Genomic DNA, 18,533 nt, shown 5'->3' with positions numbered 1-18,533 from the left:
CTCTATCCACCCTGTCTATACCCTTCATAATTTTGTAAACCTCAATCAGGTCCCCCCTCAATCTTTTTTCTAATGAAAATAAACCTAACCTACTCAACCTCTCTTCATAGCTAACACCTTCCATACCAGGCAACATCCTCGTAAACCTTCTCTGCACCCTCTCCAAAGCATCCACATCATTTTGGTAATGTGGCGACCAGAACCGTACACAATATTCCAAATGCGGCTGAACCAACGTCCTGTACAATTTTAACATGACTTGCCAGCTCTTATACTCAATACCCTGTCCAATGAAGGCAAGCATACTATATGTCTTCTTGACCACTCTATCCACCTGTGCAGCAACCTTCAGGGTACAATGGACCTGCACTCCCAGACCTCTCTGCCCATCAACTTTTCCCAAGGTTCTTCCGTTCATTGTATAATTCGCTCTAGAATTAGTCTTGCCTAAATGCATCACCTCACATTTGTCTGGATTGAAATCCATCTGTCACTTTTCCGCCCAACTCTCCAGTCCGTCTATATCCTTCTGTAATCTTTGACAGTCCCCTATGCTTTCTGCTACTCCACCAATCTTCGTGTCATCAGCAAACTTGCTGATCATTCTAACAGTGCCCTCTTCCAGATCATTTATGTATATTACAAACAACAGTGGCCCCAACACTGACCCCTGCGGAACACCACTGGTCACCTTTCTCCATTTCAAGAAACTCCCTTCAACTACTACTCTCTGTCTCCTGTTGCTCAACCAGTTCTTTATCCACCTAGCTAGAACACCCTGCACACCATGTGACTTCACCTTCTCCATTAATCTCCCATGGGGAACCTTATCAAACGCCTTACTAAAGTCCATATATATGACATCAACCTTCATCTATCAACTTGGTCACTTTCTCGAAGAACTCTATTAAGTTGGTAAGGCACGATCTCCCCCGCACAAAACCATGTTGCCTATCACTGATAAGCCCATTGTTTTCTAAATATAAATAGATCCTATCCTTCAGTATCCTCTCCAGCAACTTTCCCACCACCGACGACAGGCTCACTGGTCCGTAGTTACCCGGAATATCTCTGCTACCCTTCTTTGTACAGGGGGACAACATGAGCAACCTTCCAGTTCTTTGGACAGTCCTTGGCTCTCGGAAGCATCCACACCCCTACCCTTAGAAGTCTCCACTCATCTCAGGAACACTGCCATCTGCCCTCATAAAGTGCCCCACCCTCCTCACCAGGCCCTGCCAGGTCTTGATATACCCAGGTTCCACTTATTTGAGCGAGAGGGGTGCCATTCTTTCATGTCCTTTTTCCTGGTGCAGCCCCAGCAGTGGCCACTGCTCCTGGTAGCACTGTTGAGTCACTGCCTCTATGATTGGTCAACAATTCCTGGAAAAATTGAAAGTAGTGGGAATCAAGGATAGAATTTTCCATTGGTTGGAATCATATTTAGCACAAAGGAGGATGATTGAGATTGTCAATGCTAATCATCTCTGTCCCAGGCTATCACTGTAGGAGTTTCTTGGGGTAATGCCCTCAACCCAACGAACTGCAGCTGTTTCATCAATGAATTTCGCTCCATTATAAAGTCAGAAGTGATGTTTATTGCTAATTACACAGTGTTCAGTGCAAGTTATAACTCTTCAGCAGTCCACACTCACATGCAGTAAGATCTGGACAACATTCAGGTTTGGGCTAATTAGTGGCAAATCACATTGGTTCCACACACAAGTGCCAGACAATGACCATATCTGACAAGAGAGAATCTAACTAGCTCTCTTTAATATTTAGTGGCATTGCCATCACTGAAGCCTCCAGTGTCAACTTTCCATAGGTCATAATTGATCAGAAACTGAGCTGGACCAACCATCTAAGTGGTGTGGCTACAAGTGCGTGGTCAGAGGATAGCAATTCTGTGGTGAGTAACTAACCCTCCAAAGCCCATCTGCCATCTACATGGTTTAAGTTCATGGTTTAATGGATTACTCCCCAATTCCCTGGATGAATACAGCTCCAACAACATTTAACATCATCAAAGATAAAGTAAACCACTTGATTGGCACCTCATCCACCAACTTCACATCCATGCTTTATTTTTATTTCCAAAGCCTACTTTATTCAAAAAAATCTTTGTATATATACATAGTCACAAATGCAGTTCGGTTCTGTACAGAAGCTTATCAAGGAAACAAACAAACATTGGAGTTTAAATTTATCTAAACAAACCAAAGACTTCTCTTACATATATTAGATTATATTTACATGTATTGAGGCACTAGGAGAGTCTGATAACTGAACAGATCCCTGTTTGACTTTAGTAGGAAAACCTCAAGTCAGTGGTCTTTCCCCACTGTGCCCTGGCAGCAGCTGCCCCAAACTTTAGTGTGTCACTCAGCACGCAGTCCTGGACCTTGGAATGTGCCAGTCTGCAACACTCAGTTGAGATCAACTCCTTGTTCTGGAAGACCAACAAATTTCAGGCAGACCAAAGAGGGTCTTCCACCAAGTTGATGGTCCTCCTGGCACAGTTGACGCTTGTCTCAGTGTGTCTGTCGGGGATCAAACCTGTAGAGCACAGAGACCTACATCATGGAGCTATTTGGTATGAACCTCGACAAAAAACATTGCATTTTTCTCCAGACTTCCTTTGCAAAAGCGCATTCCAGAAGGAAATGAGTGACAGTCTCAATCCCCCCTGCAGCCTATTCGAGAGCAACGTTTAGTGATACTCACATCCCTGCATCACAGCACCAAATAGGGCTGGAGGGAAATAATTATTGTACTTATCTCTCTTGCAATTTGATCCTAACTCTAACCTTAAACACTTCAGGGGAGGGTGAAAGTGAGGAACAGTGGGTGGGAAATATAGACACATGAACCCACAGTTGGATGCCACTTCCTCTTGGAAAACAGTTCAGAGCAAACGAGGTTCTAGGTCCAGAATTTAGAATATATTACTGAGGAAGACGGAATTAAAAGTTTAGTAACCATTGGACGCAGGCTGTATTTCTTCTAGTTTATCACCATTCTTCCACTCAATCTCAAATAAATGGCAGAAGGAAGTCAAGCTCAACATGCCAGTAATGACTAATAAAACTTTGAAGAATGCTTGTTATTTGAGATTTTGTTTGTTGCAATTGCCAACTAACAGTATCAGACATTGCTGAATGATAGGGAGCTCACACAGAAATCAAAGGAGTCGCTGTATAAGACTATGAAAGTGCAGCTGGTGTGTTAGTGCTGTGATTCATTAAGTAGTCATAAAAAAAGCCATGGGCTGGAAGTAATTGAGTGATTAGTCATAACTCTGCATTGCAGACATTAATTACCATGACCAAACACTGAAGCAAACGTTCTTGATAATCTAAATGAAAACCTGATGTCTTAGCAACAACTGATTAAAAAGCACATGTTTTCTATCACAGAAAATTTGAATGCCTTTACTGGTCTTCCAAGGTGCATCTTATTCTGTTACCCAGTATCAGCACAAATAGTTTCAGTTGGCAAATGGAACCATTTTCAAACAAGAGAAATGCAGATAATTCTCATTTCTAATGAGTGCTGTTTCAACTAAGTATTATTTTCAAAAGGTTTTGTGCAAACATTGTCCCAAACATTCATCACATATGTGGTCTGTGGGCTGAATAGCCACAAACTCTGCTGAGGAGCCAGTCTCTTCTGAAATTACACTGGGAGATTAATCTCACAAAGCAGTAATTGCTACTCCTCAGAACTTTGCATGTCCTTCAGTGGTAAACTCAGAAAAGTTGGCTAGCCTGGGGTGATGGAGGATATGTGGTTGGTATTTCCTTTCATTCAAAGAACAATCTAATTGTGCCCCTTGATAAAGGGGATTGCTTCTGTCCCTCTGCACCCAAAAACATTTTAGTTTCTTCACCTTCCTGGGGCAGGTACCATGAAAACAGATCATAACCCCAAAAGGCCGAAAGACATTTTGAACTTTTAATGACAACACATATTTGTTTGAAAAAGAGTATCTGAAATAACTCCACAGAGGGAGATAACCCATCATGAAGTTACCCTTTATTTACATGTGTAGAGTACATGGACTCTGACTAGCTAGCTCAGAGACAGTCCCTAGACTGAGGAGAACTCCTATTTGTTTTTTTTTAAATGATGCACTCCACTCACTGCGGCGCCCACCTCCCCCTGAACAACTCCAGGGTGTTGGTGGACACCGCGTGCTCCTTCTCCAAGGACACCCGGGCTCTAACGTAACCGGAATCTCCTGTTTATTTATTTATTTTTTCTTTAAATAATTTAACCCCCACACTACCACCTAAGTGCGGTAGTGCTTATTTTATCCCCAGCACCCATGGTGTGTGTGTGCAGGTGTGAGACACAGTGAAAGACACAAAGTGCACAAATCTTTATTCAATTTCCACCACCAGGAAGACAGGAAAACACCCGGGTGGCCAGTGACAAACACTGCCCTTCACATCAAAGGGCAGTGCTGTGTGATCAAAACAGTGAGGGGGAGGGTAGGGACTAAATCAAAATAGAGTTGGAGGGAGAAATGATGCACTCCACTCCCTGCGGCGCCCACCTCTCCCTGAACAACTCCAGGGTGTTGGTGGACACTGCGTGCTCCTTCTACAAGGACACCCGGGCCCTAGCGTAACCGCGGAAGAGGGGCAGGCAGTCGGCCCTAACGACCCCCTCCACGGCCCGCTGCCTGGACCTGTTGATGGCCAGTTTGGCCAGGCCCAGGAGCAGACCCACGAGGAGGTCTTCAGACCTGCCCTCCCTCCTCCGTACAGGGTGCCCAAAGATCAGGAGCGTGGGACTGAAGTGCAGCCAAAAACAGAGGAGAAGGTTTTTCAGAAAATCAAAAAGGGAGTGCAAACACCCACACCCAATATATACGTGGTCCACGGACTCCACAGCACCACAGAACAAGCAGTTGGGCTGGGAGTCCGTGAACCACCGCAATCTGCGGTTGCAGGGGACTGCTGCGTGCAGCACCCTCCACCCCAGATCCCCGAGAGAAAGGGGGAGGACTCCCGTGTAGAGAGCCCTCCACTGGGGATCCCCACCGCCCGGTGGACTCCTATTTGTATCTGTCAGCCAGGACTCCCTTAGTGGCCCAGGTTAATAGCCCCAATCAGGGAACTCCTACTCACTGACATCCACCTGGTCAACCTCGTTCCAATCATGACAGGATCTAAAACAAAAAAATGACCGCATATGTAAAATTCTGTGCAATAAACATCAGTGACAGTCCAGAAAATCTGTGTTGATAACTTTTTGCCTAAAGGAAGTCCCTCATATGTCATATCCTTTGGATGTCCAGAAAACTTCAAAGTGACGGACCTCAAAAGGAGTTGTCTCTGATGGTGAACATGATAGGAGAAAAGAGAGTGATTTGGGTGAGAAACTACAGAGGTTAAAGCCAGTTTCAAACATGATTTGTGTTTACTGGTGGATGAAGGTATATGTTAAGAGGGTCACAAGTAAGAAAACCTCTAGTCATCCCCACACTGTAAGTAAAAAGAAAGGAAATCTGTCTGTCTATGCTGTACAAGCTGTAAAGCAGCAAAACCACAGTCAAAAGCCTTTCAGCTGTCCTACAAAGCCACGGACCTGAAAACCAACTACTCACTTATCAATATTAGTGCTACCATTACCACTCAATGTTAAAGCTACAACATCTCATTAACTATTCTTCATAGAGCTCAAAGATTAATTTAACATTCATCTTTTTTTGGATTCAGCTCTCATTTCTAATCTGTCCATATGTGAGTTGTTATTATTTCTTATGTTTGGTAACTAATGAACTCACTCTTTTGTTTACACAAGAAAGCCTGGTTATATTGGCTCCTGTTAAAACATCAATTCATTGGCCTCAGAGAAAGATTTCTAAAAGGGAAGGGATTATTTTTAGATTAACCTTATTGTGACCAACCAAAGGGTTGAGTGATTAATGAACCAGTTCGTCCCTCCTTTATGTGTCCCATTTGAATCTGTAATAAAGTGGTGAGCCGAGCCTGGAACTAATCATAATACAAACCCCAACCAAGCCTCAAAAAACAGGCATGTCCCTTTCCAGTAACTCCTACAAAACAGGACTGTCAAATGTAGGCTTTCCATTCCTTTGGACTGAGAAACGGACATTGAGTGGGGGACTTGTAACGTATAGTCATCCTAGAATCTGCACAAATTTTGCATCCTGAAAAGGGTGCCTGAGTTTCATTGTAGAGTGTTAACACAACATAGGAGACACAGTTACGGTGATAAGCTCAACCCATTTGACGTAGGGGATAAGTGCTGTGGCTGAGGGACTATGGTGTCATCCAGCATCCAACTCAGGTTTGGCTTCCCCAACAGGTAAGGTGCTGAAATACCACGAACCACCTGCTTCAGTGGGAGCTTGGAGCTTTGAGTATCTGTTCTGCAATTGGATGGAACACAGGCAAACAACTGAAACTTGTAAAAGAGAGGCCAACTCCTCAATTGGCAAACTGGAATATCAGGACCATGTGTATGGGATTGATAGGTGTCTTGCAGCTAATCTGTAAAACGTGCAGAACATTAATGATTGACATGGAATTTAAAAGCTGAAAATTGATATAGCATTCTAAATGGCCCTCTGAGATTACCTTGAATTGTACTTGAAGGAGAGTACTCTCATCGAGGATACACTAGACACCACAGGGATCCTGCTTTCGGTCTTTGATATTGAAGGAGGATTTTAGCAAAGCTCCTGACTCACTTGCCATATGCAAAGCTCCAGGTGCTGATGCTACACCACTTGATTTTATCAAACAAGGGAAACCAGCCTTCTGCATAATCACCTTTACCTCTGCCTGTACCTCAGGATATGTATGATGCAAAGAGTGTGACCCAATACAAGAACAAGAATGACTACTGTGACTGCAATGATTATTAAGACAACTTTCTACCCAGCATTGAGGAAATTGTACTTGCTTATACTGCCCTTACATACCTGCAGATCCTGGCAGACTGCATCTAATCTGAATCCCTGTATGGTTTCAGGCCAGGACAATCTACAATTGATATGATCTTCTTAGTCTGGCAGCTGCAAGTGTAATGCCATGAACAAAGGAGACCATAAACAAAGGAGACCACAATATATTGTTACAATTCTAATAGGAGGCAAGCACTGGTAACAAGGCCAGCTGCTTCACAAAACATACCAAAACCGTAAATCTTTTATGTCTTCACCAAAGTGGGCAGTTATTTCTCTTTTGCACTACCGTCCAGAGAAAAAGACATACCTGCTGACTTTCTGCAATTAACTCAAAAAATAATTTGTTTATTAGAAAGAAAAGTCTTACAATAGATGGTAAAACTGCTTAACAACTAAGCTACTGTGTAGAATTGAATGATATCTGCTCGATCCTAAACACACACATGGCAAACAAGATAATACAACTTTGCAGAGATGATACGGATTTAAAATAAAACAAAAAAGGACAAAATACCACGGTGGACCAAGAGTCCAAACTTAGAAGTTAAAAATAGGAAGACTTCTCACAGTCCAGTTGATTTCCTGTTGACGACATCGAAATGCTGGCAGCTAAAGAATTGACAAGATTTTCAAATCAGATTTGAATCCAAATGAGACTCAGTTAGAAATCCAACTATTTCAATTTATTAGGTCTCTATAATATTTCTGCTGAGAGATGGAGAGAAAAGGATCATTGCAGCTGGTTCTGCTTTGGGGTTTTTTTTTTGTAATTTTTTAGAAGACATAGCGCTTTGCCTTCCAGCTTGGAAGACTTTCTTCAACTAACACGGTTCTGTATAGTAAAAAACATTGACTCCAATCTAGAGGCTGTTGCTAGGCAACCTTCAGCACAGGACTTCTTCCAACCAGCGTATTCAGTAATTAAAGCCATAAAAGCCAAATCTATTCACTCTTAAAAGCTTGGTTTGTCTTCACTCCACGAAATGACCTGACATTTTGTAAACAGTAGGTGAACCACAACACGTTATTTTTTCAACTTTTCTGTTCCAAGAAATCACATGGATATCCTCTTCAGCACAGGAATTGCCCAAATACTTACATCTCTTCCAGCTTTTTTCTTATCATCTTCATTAAGGGCTATGTGTTCCTGACAATATTGCCTTTATCAATCTTACCAAACCATTCAATCATGTGACAGAGACAGTCTCTTTAAGCTGTTGGAGAAACTTAGCTGCCCATTAAAAGCTCCTCAGTGCGATTTTGCCTTTCCATGACAACATAATAGTTGAGGTCAGTTATATTGAGGCAATATCAGATCCCTTTGAGATTTCCATATGGGGTCAAAGAGAGTTATGTTCTAATACAAACATCTTAGATTTATCTTTTTCTTTGCTGCTATAACATACCTTCAGTTCAGCTACAGAGGGGCTACTTAAACATTAGAACTGAGAAAAGCTTGTCCAACCTTCCAAGACAAAGTTGCACAAGTCCTCATCAGACAGTTGCTCAATACACCTTCAGCAGCAGATAGACAGACTTACATGTGCCTGTAAAGAGTTTAGTTGACCATCAGCTTTGGGAAGATAAATGTCATGGTCCAGGATGTTGCCAAACCAACATCTGTCAACACTGACAATGTGATTCTGGAGCTTGTTGATAGCTTCTCATACCTAGCCTCTACATCACCAGCAATCTAATGATGCTGAAATCAACACATGCATTACCAAAACTGCAGCTGACTGAGAAGACCAATCTGAAAATTTACGACATACATATCCTCAGCAAAACATATGCTAGGCAGGAGAAATGGCTGAACAATCCCTACCTTCACTGTCTGAAGCTTATCCTTGGCATCTCTTGACAGGACCAAATCATCAAGTCAAACGGTCTGAAGTTTGTTAATTTCATCCACACACACTCATTGTTGACATTGTCCGACAATGTCTGAATTGGCTACATTAATCAGATGAATGATGGTTGTATATGCAAAGACCTTCTGTATGCTGAACTGTCCACTGGGTCATGAGTTCCTGGGTGTCCATACCCTTACCACAAGGAGCCCAATGAGCCAGCCTGGACTGTCTCTTGTTCTACTGCTGGCATGTGAGCTCAGATTATCTATTAGTTTCATCATATTACCACTTGAACAGAACCAAAGATGGACAGGTTAGTTGGATTGGCAGTGCTAAAAATTGCACTGCAGTGTTCAAGGATGTGCAGGTTAGATGAGTTTGCATTGGGAAAAACCCCATGAGTTTGGGTGGCATGTTCGTCGATGGGTTGGTATAGACTTGATGGTCCATATGGCCTCTTTCTGCACTGCAGGGATTCTATAATTCTATGACTTATGAAGTTAATATAGTCGCTAATTAATCCAGTAGGAATTCAGGAAGAACATATTTACCCAAATAATGCTACTTGCTACTATTGGATCATAGATGTTTACAGCATGGAACAAGGCCCTTCAGACTGTAGCAGCTATCTACTCTATTCCCATTTTCCAGCACTTGGTCCAAAGCTTTGTGTGCTGTGGCATTTCACATATTCATTTAAGTACTTCTTCAATGCTGTGATGGTTCCCACATCTAACACCCTCTCAGGCAGTGAGTTCCAGAAAAATTCTTCCATAAATCCCCTCTTTACATTAAACCTATGGTCCCTGGTTATTGACTAAGAGAAATGTTTCTTCCTACCCACCCCATCTATGCCCCATATAACTTTGTTTGCCTCAATCAGATGTGCCTTCATCCATCTCTGCTCTAAGGAAAACAACCCAGCCTGTCTAGTCTCTCTTCATAGCTGAAATGTTTCAGACCAGGGAACATCCTGGTGAACCTCTTCAGCACTCTCTCTGATGCAATTACATCCTTCCTGCAGTGTAGCTTTCAGAACAGCACACAATAACCAAAGTATAGCCTAACAAATGTTATATATGATTCCATCATAACCTTGCTGCTTTTATATTCAATGTGTTGACAAACAAAGCTGAAAATGTGTTGCTGGAAAAGCACAGCAGGTCAGGCAGCATCCAAGGAGCAGGAAAATCGATGTTTCGGGCATGAGCCTTTCTTCAGGAATGAGGAAAGTGTGTCCTGCTCCTTGGATGCTGCCTGACCTGCTGTGCTTTTCCAGCAACATATTTTCAGCTCTGATCTCCAGCATCTGCAGTCCTCACTTTCTCCTGTTGACAAACAAAGGCAAGTATCGCATATGCCATCTTCACCACCTTATCAACTTGTCCCTCACACATGTATGCCAAGGTCCCGCTGCTCCTCTGTACTTTGAAAGTTTATCATGAACTTCTTTGCTTTGGTAATCCTCTTTTTAAAAGCATCATATCACACTTATCCAGATACAATTCTATTTGCCAATGTTGTGCCCATATGGGGTGATTAAACCAATTAGTGTCAATGCATGTAAGGAGAAGCTTGATAAGCACATGAGGAACAATGAATAGAATCATGATTTGGAGATGCTGGTGTTGGACTGGGGTGTACAACGTTAAAAATCACACACCAGGTTATAGTCCAACAGGTTTATTTGAAAGCACACTAGTTTTCGGAGCACCGCTCCCACAACCACCTGATGAAGGAGTGGTGCTCCGAAAGCTAGTGCTTCCAAATAATCCTGTTGGACTATAACCAGGTGTTGTGTGATTTTTAACAATAAATAGAGGGTTCTATTGAAGTGAAGTAGGGTGGAAGACTTGTGTATAACATTGACACTGCAATAGCTTATTTTTCTTTCATAAAGTCTTTGTAATTCCCACGTAATTTCAATCTACTGTCAGACATTTCATGAAATAACTGAACTCAAAGAGAGGATACACATCATACCCCACTCCCACCTCAAAACCTTGAAACAGAGGGGAAAGGTCCCACATTGTCACGTCCATGATTATTTTTCCAAAACTAATTTAATGAATGGAATCACAGATTTGAGAGACAGAAAGACACTCAGTTTCAGTTGGGAAAGCTATTTTGGAAGCGAGTTGTCTGAACAGTGCAAGAGTTAGTGTTGTAGAGTGTGAGCGTTTGAGATCTCCAGCATTATTGTGGAATTTCAGCAAGCTGTGCTACATTTCTTTGGCGATAATCGCAACATTGTACCTGTGTAAAACTTAGCCTGTCACCTGTTAATGAATAGTGCTTCAGTTTGCCTGGGGTTAACTACACTTCAGCATATCACTATAGCTTAGAAATGTTAATGCTGTCTTGCAGCACATGAAACAAGACCCAACAAGAGTACTTCAGTCTTCCATAATGACCTCTATGGAAATCTGAGATGTTTCTTGCTACTGTCATCCACTTCATGCTGTAAACTGGCCGACCTTCAATGTTTACATCCAAATCATTTATGTAAATAACAAAAAGCAATGGACCCAGTACCAATCCCTGTGGCACTCCACAGGCCTCCGGTCTGAAAAACAACCCTCCACCACCACCTTCTGTCTTCTACCTTCGAGCCAGTTTTATATACAAATACTTAGTTCTCCCTGTATTCCACGTGAGCTAACCTTGCTTACCCATCTACAAAAGGAACCTTGTTGAACGCCTTACTGAAGTCCATATAGATCACGTCTACCACTCTGTCTTAACAAACAAAGAACATCCTCTCATCAATCCTCTTTGTTTCTTCTTCAAAAAATACAATCAAGTTCAGGAGAAAATATTTCCCATCCTCAAAACTATGTTGACCGTCCCTAATCAGTCCTTGCCTTTCCAAATACATGTAAATCCTGTCCATCAGGATCTCCTCCAACAGTTTGCCCACCACTGATGTCAGGCTTACCGGTTTATAGTCCCCTGGCTTTTCCTTACCACCTTTCTTAAACCTATCCAATGTATTCCTAACTCTGAAGGATGTAGCACATTGCAGCAGAGGTGACTCATCCCGCAGCGATCATTCATAGACTAGCTGGGGGACAGTGGATGGTGTTGACAGGGTCTTCCTTCTTCCTGTGTGATCTTTAATTTTTTTTCACAAAACTGCAGAGTTCCTCCATGTTGAGGCACTCTCACAGACTCCTGCCTGCCTTAGCAATGTGCTTCTGTCTCACTATGTGGCTGGCAGCTGGAATTGCTGTAGGCCCTTTTAGTTTACTTCAAACCTCGCTGATACCCATGCTGGCCTTAATTTGGCACAGCTCCTGGACTTAGTTTCTTAACTGACTGACCATGGGAAGATAAGAATGAATGTCCTCTCACAGTCACTTCAATGTTCCATGGGTGTCCTGGTGTTGCCAGCTGCTCAACTTCCATCATGAGGACCTTTTGTACCTTCCTCTTTTCCAGCAAGGGATACAGAACTTGAGCCCGAATTCTACTCTCCTTGACTCCCTGATTCTGTGTCACTGTGTAAAGAGCCAGGGGAATGGACTGCAGTGCAGTGCACATCCCAACAACTATGTTTGCAATTAGTTGGGTCTGCCCCTTCAATAAATTCAGGATGTTGCAGGGAATGGAGGGTAGAGTTATAAAGAGAAGCTGGATAGGCTGGGACCTTTCTCACTGGAGTGTAGGATGTTGAGAGGTGACCTTTTAATGTTTTATAAAATCATGAGGCATACAGATAAGGTGGATGATAGGTCTCATTTCCCCAGGCTAGGGGAGTTCAAGACTAGGGGGCATATATTTGAGATGAGAGGAGAAAGAGTTAAAAAAAGACATGGGGAGTAATATTTTTACACAGTGGTTTGTATGTGGAATGAACTTCTAGAGGAAGTGGCCAATGGAAGTACAGTTATAACATTTAAAAAATACTTGGATAAGTACATGAAGGTTTGGAGGGATATGTGCCAGGAGCAGATGGGACTTGTTTAATTTGGGATTATGGTCGGCATGGGCTGCTTGGACCGAAGGGTCTGTTTTGTGCTTATGATTCTATAATCGGACTATGCCACTTTATTGCAGGATTACCAGGCCTACAGTTTCCATGGTAGATGAGCCAGACAGGAGGCAAAGTGGCTGAACTGGCCATTCTCACACCTATAAATGAGCTAGTCCTTGAACTTGCTTCTTATAATTGGAGTCACCTCATTGACAAAGGTGAGACTGAAGGAAGGTGATGGGAAGGTGAAGCTTTCAAGGGCACATTTTGTGCTGCTGACAGAACCAGCTTGGTAACAGGCTCAAAGGGAGGGTCCATGATAGCCACTACAATCATACAGGCTGAAAAAGCACAGCAGGTCAGGCAGCATCCGAGGAGAAGGTAAATCAACGTTTTGGGCAAATGCCTTTCATCAGGAATGAGGCAGGGAGCCTCCAGGGTGGTGAGATAAATGGGAGGTGGGTGGGGCTGAGGAGAAGGTAGCAAAGAGTACAATAGGTGAATGGAGGCGGGGATGAAGGTGATAGGTCAGAGAGGACGGTGGAGCGGATAGGTGGGAAGGAAGATTGGCAGGTAGGACAAGTCATGAGGATGGTGCTGAGCTGGAAGGTTGGAACTGGGGTAAGGTGGGGGGGAGGGGAAATGAGGAAACTGGTGAAGTCCACATTGATGCCCTGGAGTTGAAGTGTTCCGAGACGGAAGATGAGGCGTTCTTCCTCCAGGCGTCGGGTGGTGAGGGAGCGGCGGTGGAGGAGGCCCAGGACCTGCATATCCTCAGCAGAATGGGAGGGGGAGTTGAAATGTTGGCCATGGGGTGGTGGGGTTGGTTGTTGCGGGTGTCCTGGAGATGTTCCCTGAAGCACTCTGCGAAAGAGCGTCCAGTCTCCCCAATGTAGAGGTGACATGTACAGTCATACAGGCAACCCTTATTTCATTTGTGATATTAGGGTTCTAATGCGTTGGGGGTTGGTTAGAGCGTTGTGATGGTTTATTAATAAGACTATTGGTATAAGTAAAATATTTTGGGATATGTAATCTGAGAGAGGAATCTAGCTGTAATTTTAATGCTGCTATTTCACTATGTTGGGTATTCACAATTTCCATGAGTTTGGAATGATCCTCCACCTTTCTGTTTCCTACTCAGGTGGACCATTGAATACCCCAGCTCTGAGGAGATAAAAGAGGAAGAGTCAGAGGATGCAGCAGCTCATTCTTTCTCTGTACCATGCACCAGCACAGATACTGGTATCTCAACAGGGTTTCATGACTTGGCACAGAGGGATGCACAAGCTGGTGAGGACACCTCACAGTCACCCATGCAGCTACTGGACAGAGAGAGAAATGGAACATGATTGTGGCAGTTGGAGGATTGTCACAATTGAATGGTCCATAAGGTGGCAGATGCTGGATGTTCAGTGAGAAGCATGTGAGGGCTTGAATGCTGTGGAAAGGACTTCAGAGATGTCCGCTCAGAATTACAGGGCATCTTGGTGTCTGGACAGCATCCACTACTCCTTATCCCTCTCTGGAAGGCAGGGATGTGCAAAAGAACCTCATTGAGCAGCTGGTGACACCTAGACATCCTCTCAGGACAGATTTGAGGGGTCCAGCCATTCCTGCACCATTCAGCTTTAAGACATCACTATCTAGTGCATGACAACAAGCAGAATTCCTGCAATGTTGCATGAGCATCCTCCCTGAATGGGCCCTCACAGCTGAAGACAACCAGAAGACTGTTTCTGCAAAATTATCCACAGCAAGAGTGCAAACACCTCTGAATTGCCGCTGAATGTGATGGGGTGGGGAGCTCTGTGCACAATTAGCATCATGTTATACAGCATGGAAACAGACTCTTCAGCCCAACACATAATTGCTGACCAGGTTTCTTAAACTGACCTTGCATGTGGTAGGCTATTCATGTTCTTAGGGGAGATTTTCATTAGAAGACTCAATGTTGCATTTTGCACACTCTTTATCTCAGGCCGCACAAAGTGCAATACACAGGAATCATTTGGGACTCTTTAGTTGTAGCATACTGCTCCAGAGCCTCTTCTGACCTCTCCAACCTGTCTAAATCTACAGTCCGTGCAATGATTGTCCTTGTTGTACTATGGTTATCATTGTATCTTCATTTAACTGCCATCCAAGGCACCCTGACAGATGTTAGGAACCATTTCTTCAAGGGATAGCACTTGTCCCCCAACAGCCATCCCTCTATGGCATTAGACCAATGGAACATTCCTGGCACCTGAGATGTCCTCAATGTGTATGAATCGTTAATGCTGCCAAGGTATCGGACACACACTTGCGGTATTCATTGCTGGTGGCCACACATCAATTGAAAAACTGTAGATTGAAATTATTCCAGTAGATGAATATACAGGGCTGGTCTGCTGGAGACTTAATGGCAAATGTGAGTGGTCGAAGGCACCCAGTATCCTCAGGAAGCCTGCCTTTGCAATGAACTTGCTGGTTCTTTCAGAATGGCAGATGTGATCAATGTAAACTCAATTGTTGTACAGATTATTGGAACGTTGCATCAGTGAAAACCTAACTGTAATGATGGGCTGCAGGCTGGGTAACCCCACCTGAACCTGAAAAACTGCACTTAGAAAATAAACTCAGGGCCATGGTCACCATTTGGAGCCACTAGAACTGGTTGCCCTTCCACAGAATGATACAAAGAGATATAACTGTGGGTCTGGAGAGTCTCAGTCTCTGACAGTACAATGCCTCAGGCTTTGCAAACAGATCATTCTCTGTAAGTTAGTTGGTTGCCCAATGCCTTTGAGGCCCCACCATTTTTACCTCTGTAGTCTTTTGACCCTGAGCAGTTCAAGTGACATCCTTAACCAGGTGGATCCTACACCTGAACTTCCATCCTTCTTCCTCTCTTTCTCATTCTCCTTCTCTCCTTCCTCATCTTCCTCCTTACCGGAGGTTGTATCTCACATGGAGATCACTATCTTCATTTTCCTACAGATACACAGGTTGCAGTGCGGATGGGTTAGCACTTTACAAAACACATCAGGTGTCAAATCCTCATAAAGTGTAAACAAATACAAAACCTTAACTCAGGACTGCTCTCACCTACAGACCTGATCTGCTGTGGTTGATCACTGATTCCAGCTGCTGTATTTCAATCTGCCTGATTAAACACAAATAATTGAAAACTGAGTTCTTCATCTGCTTTTTGTACATCTACACACCATGTTATTGCAAGTGTAAGCTTTATTCAAGTCTATTGCTTTCTTAATGAACTTCAAAGCTCTTTAATTGGCTCTTTCAGTGTTGCATGAGGGCTCCAATTTTGAAGGCTATCAGATCATCATACTGAAGCATCTTGATGTGATAACATCTGGACCATGACTGAACGTCATCATCCTGGGTATTGTGCCAATGTGGGTAGAGAACAGTCTTGTCCTGGAAGGGTAATATTCTGTTCAGTGAGTGAGGGGGTGGCTAGGAGAGTGGGCAGTTGGGTTGAGCGGGTAGTTGGTCAGGGGATGGTTGGGTCATGGGTATTTAGGATGGGTTGGTTGGAAGTTGGGTCAAGTAATCTGATTAGTGAGTGGTCAGCTTGGATGAAGGGGTAGTTAGGACAGGTAAGGTGGCAATTGAGTTGAGTGAGAAGTGGGGTTGGGTGGACAGTGAGGTCAGATGGGGTTAGGTCAGTATGAGTTTGTAGTCGGTTTGGGCCAAGGGAGTTGATGAGGGATTTGGATTGATGTGTGAGTGATGAAGGGGTTTGGGTGTGGTTCTCAGTTCAGTCATGCTGGCTAATTTGAGTTACATTTTCTGGATAATTTCAGCACGTGCACCTGTCAGGACATCTGCAGAGAAGATTTTCCCTGTTTTGCAGGGATCTAAGATGAAGGGACATAAATTTGAAATCAGAACCAGTCTGTTGAGGAGACAAGTTAGGAAATATTTTCTTACACAACAGAAGCTGAGCGGTGGAAATTTTTCTTACAAAATTAGTGGATCTGAGATCAATACTTTTTAGTAGCCAGGAGTATAATGTGATATGGAGCCAAGGCAATGGAGTTGCAATAAAGATTATCCATGATCTTATTGTATTATATAATGCAGGGGGTTGAATGGTCTACTTCTGTCGCAGGATTGTTATCAGTTCCATAAGTGTAATCCAATTATTGCCAGAGTGTTAACAAACAATGGTAATGAGTTTGAGCAGATACAGGCAACAGTACCACTTGAAAGTGCCCTCCAACCCACCCACCTTCCATACCCTGTCACTGGGTCAAAATCCTGGCACTCCCTCTGTAATGGCACTATGAGTGGGCTGCAGTAATTCAAGAAGGCATTTCCCCATCACCTTCTCAGGGGCGACTAGGGATGGGCCAGCCCAGCCAGTGATGCCCACATCTCATGAATGAATTTTTAAAATCCTACTAACATTAGTTAGGTTATGGAAAAATTCTAGCTTTAATTCACATCTGTGCACTCCAGTCCTTTGCATACAAGAGAATTAGAGGCCTCTGTGTTGATTCCACAGTAACTGATGATATTAGGAAAGTTGAATTAAATTTTCCCTCTACATGCAGGCTTCTAAAAACCTGAGCTAAAGAGCTGGCCCTCACTGGCACACGTCCTGGTACTTTGCAAGGGTGTGGAGATGATCCAAACATGTGGCATATGTTTATGTATTTGTTAAATTCACAAATGAGCTTTTGTTTCCCTCAGGTCCATGATCGCCTGGATCGACATTGCTGCGGTTTTAATCCAGACTTCTCAGAACCCTGTGTAGAAGATTTGCTGCATGAGAAATGCAGGAATCTTAAGGACCATCTGCTCGTGCATATCCTGGTATGTGAGGAACTGGAAATTTTAGAATGGTCCCATGCGAAAGGAAAGAAAATATAACATTTTTTACCTCTTGTTGCCGTAGAACATCACAAAGTACCTTCCTGCCAATTAATTATTTTTTTAAATCAAGTTACTTTTGTAATTGGAGATGTTGCAGCCAATTTGTACATAGCAAGATTCTAACATCAGCAATGTGATGATGACAAGATAATCTGGTTTTAGTGATTTTGTTGGAGGGGTAAATATTAACCAAAAGGAAAGCGAGTAGCTGTGGCCTATCAACATCTCATCTGAAATATGGTACCTGCAACAACGCAGCCCTCCCTCAGAACTGTGCCTGGAGTGTCAGCTTTGGTTTTGGGCTGAATTCTCTCAAGTGAGACTTGAGCCCACAACTTTCTGACTCAGGATTAAGGTTGTTGCTACTTTCGGCTGTATTTTGTTGTCTCAGCAGTTCACGCAGTCTGAGGGTTTCAGATATATATCCTGACTATATGCCAGATGCTGACACCAATACTACTTATGAAGTTGTTCAACCTTCAAGGACTGCAGAGGCAAAGAGTAGCAGTAGGTTAGAAGTTGGAGTTTGTGGCTGAGGCTCAAAATCAGAAATAAAACTGTTTCACTGCTGGCAAAAGATGATATGGCATTGAAGGTAGACATTCAACCCATCATGCCTACCTACTACTCTCTTTCACTGACTGGCACAGTTCCACTGGCTCTGACATATTTCATCCATGAACCCTGGGCAGCAACTTTCAGCAGTTACTAGTGAAGGATATCACAGCCAATCTGATTATCATCATCCAACCAAGCACATCATGCTCAATGGTAGCTGGTTCCAAGGCTAATAAAAAAAAAATTGGCCCGTAAGTTCAAATGACCACATCATGTCAAACACAACCCTAGCACGCATTAGCAGCTTGTCACC

General features: G+C 43.2%; 1 protein-coding gene across 3 annotated transcripts in view; it reads left to right on the top strand.

The window, feature by feature from the left end:
* The window catches only part of gask1a (golgi associated kinase 1A), a 55,050-nt gene that overhangs the window by 25,213 nt on the left and 11,304 nt on the right, over window positions 1-18,533 (top strand). For all 3 annotated transcript variants that reach the window (XM_087986195.1, XM_087986194.1, XM_043688700.2), the window contains one exon: window positions 17,480-17,602. In XM_087986195.1, the coding sequence (XP_087842321.1) occupies window positions 17,480-17,602 (123 nt within the window). The remainder of the gene's footprint in view (window positions 1-17,479; window positions 17,603-18,533) is intronic.

The sequence above is a fragment of the Chiloscyllium plagiosum genome, unplaced genomic scaffold (genome assembly GCF_037043375.1).
Source record: "Chiloscyllium plagiosum isolate Xiang-an unplaced genomic scaffold, Cpla_swu_hap1 HiC_scaffold_4, whole genome shotgun sequence".
In the NCBI taxonomy this organism is placed as follows: Eukaryota; Metazoa; Chordata; class Chondrichthyes; order Orectolobiformes; family Hemiscylliidae; genus Chiloscyllium; species Chiloscyllium plagiosum.
Note: the sequence above shows the minus strand (reverse complement) of the source record. Positions and strands in the feature narration are given on the sequence as shown.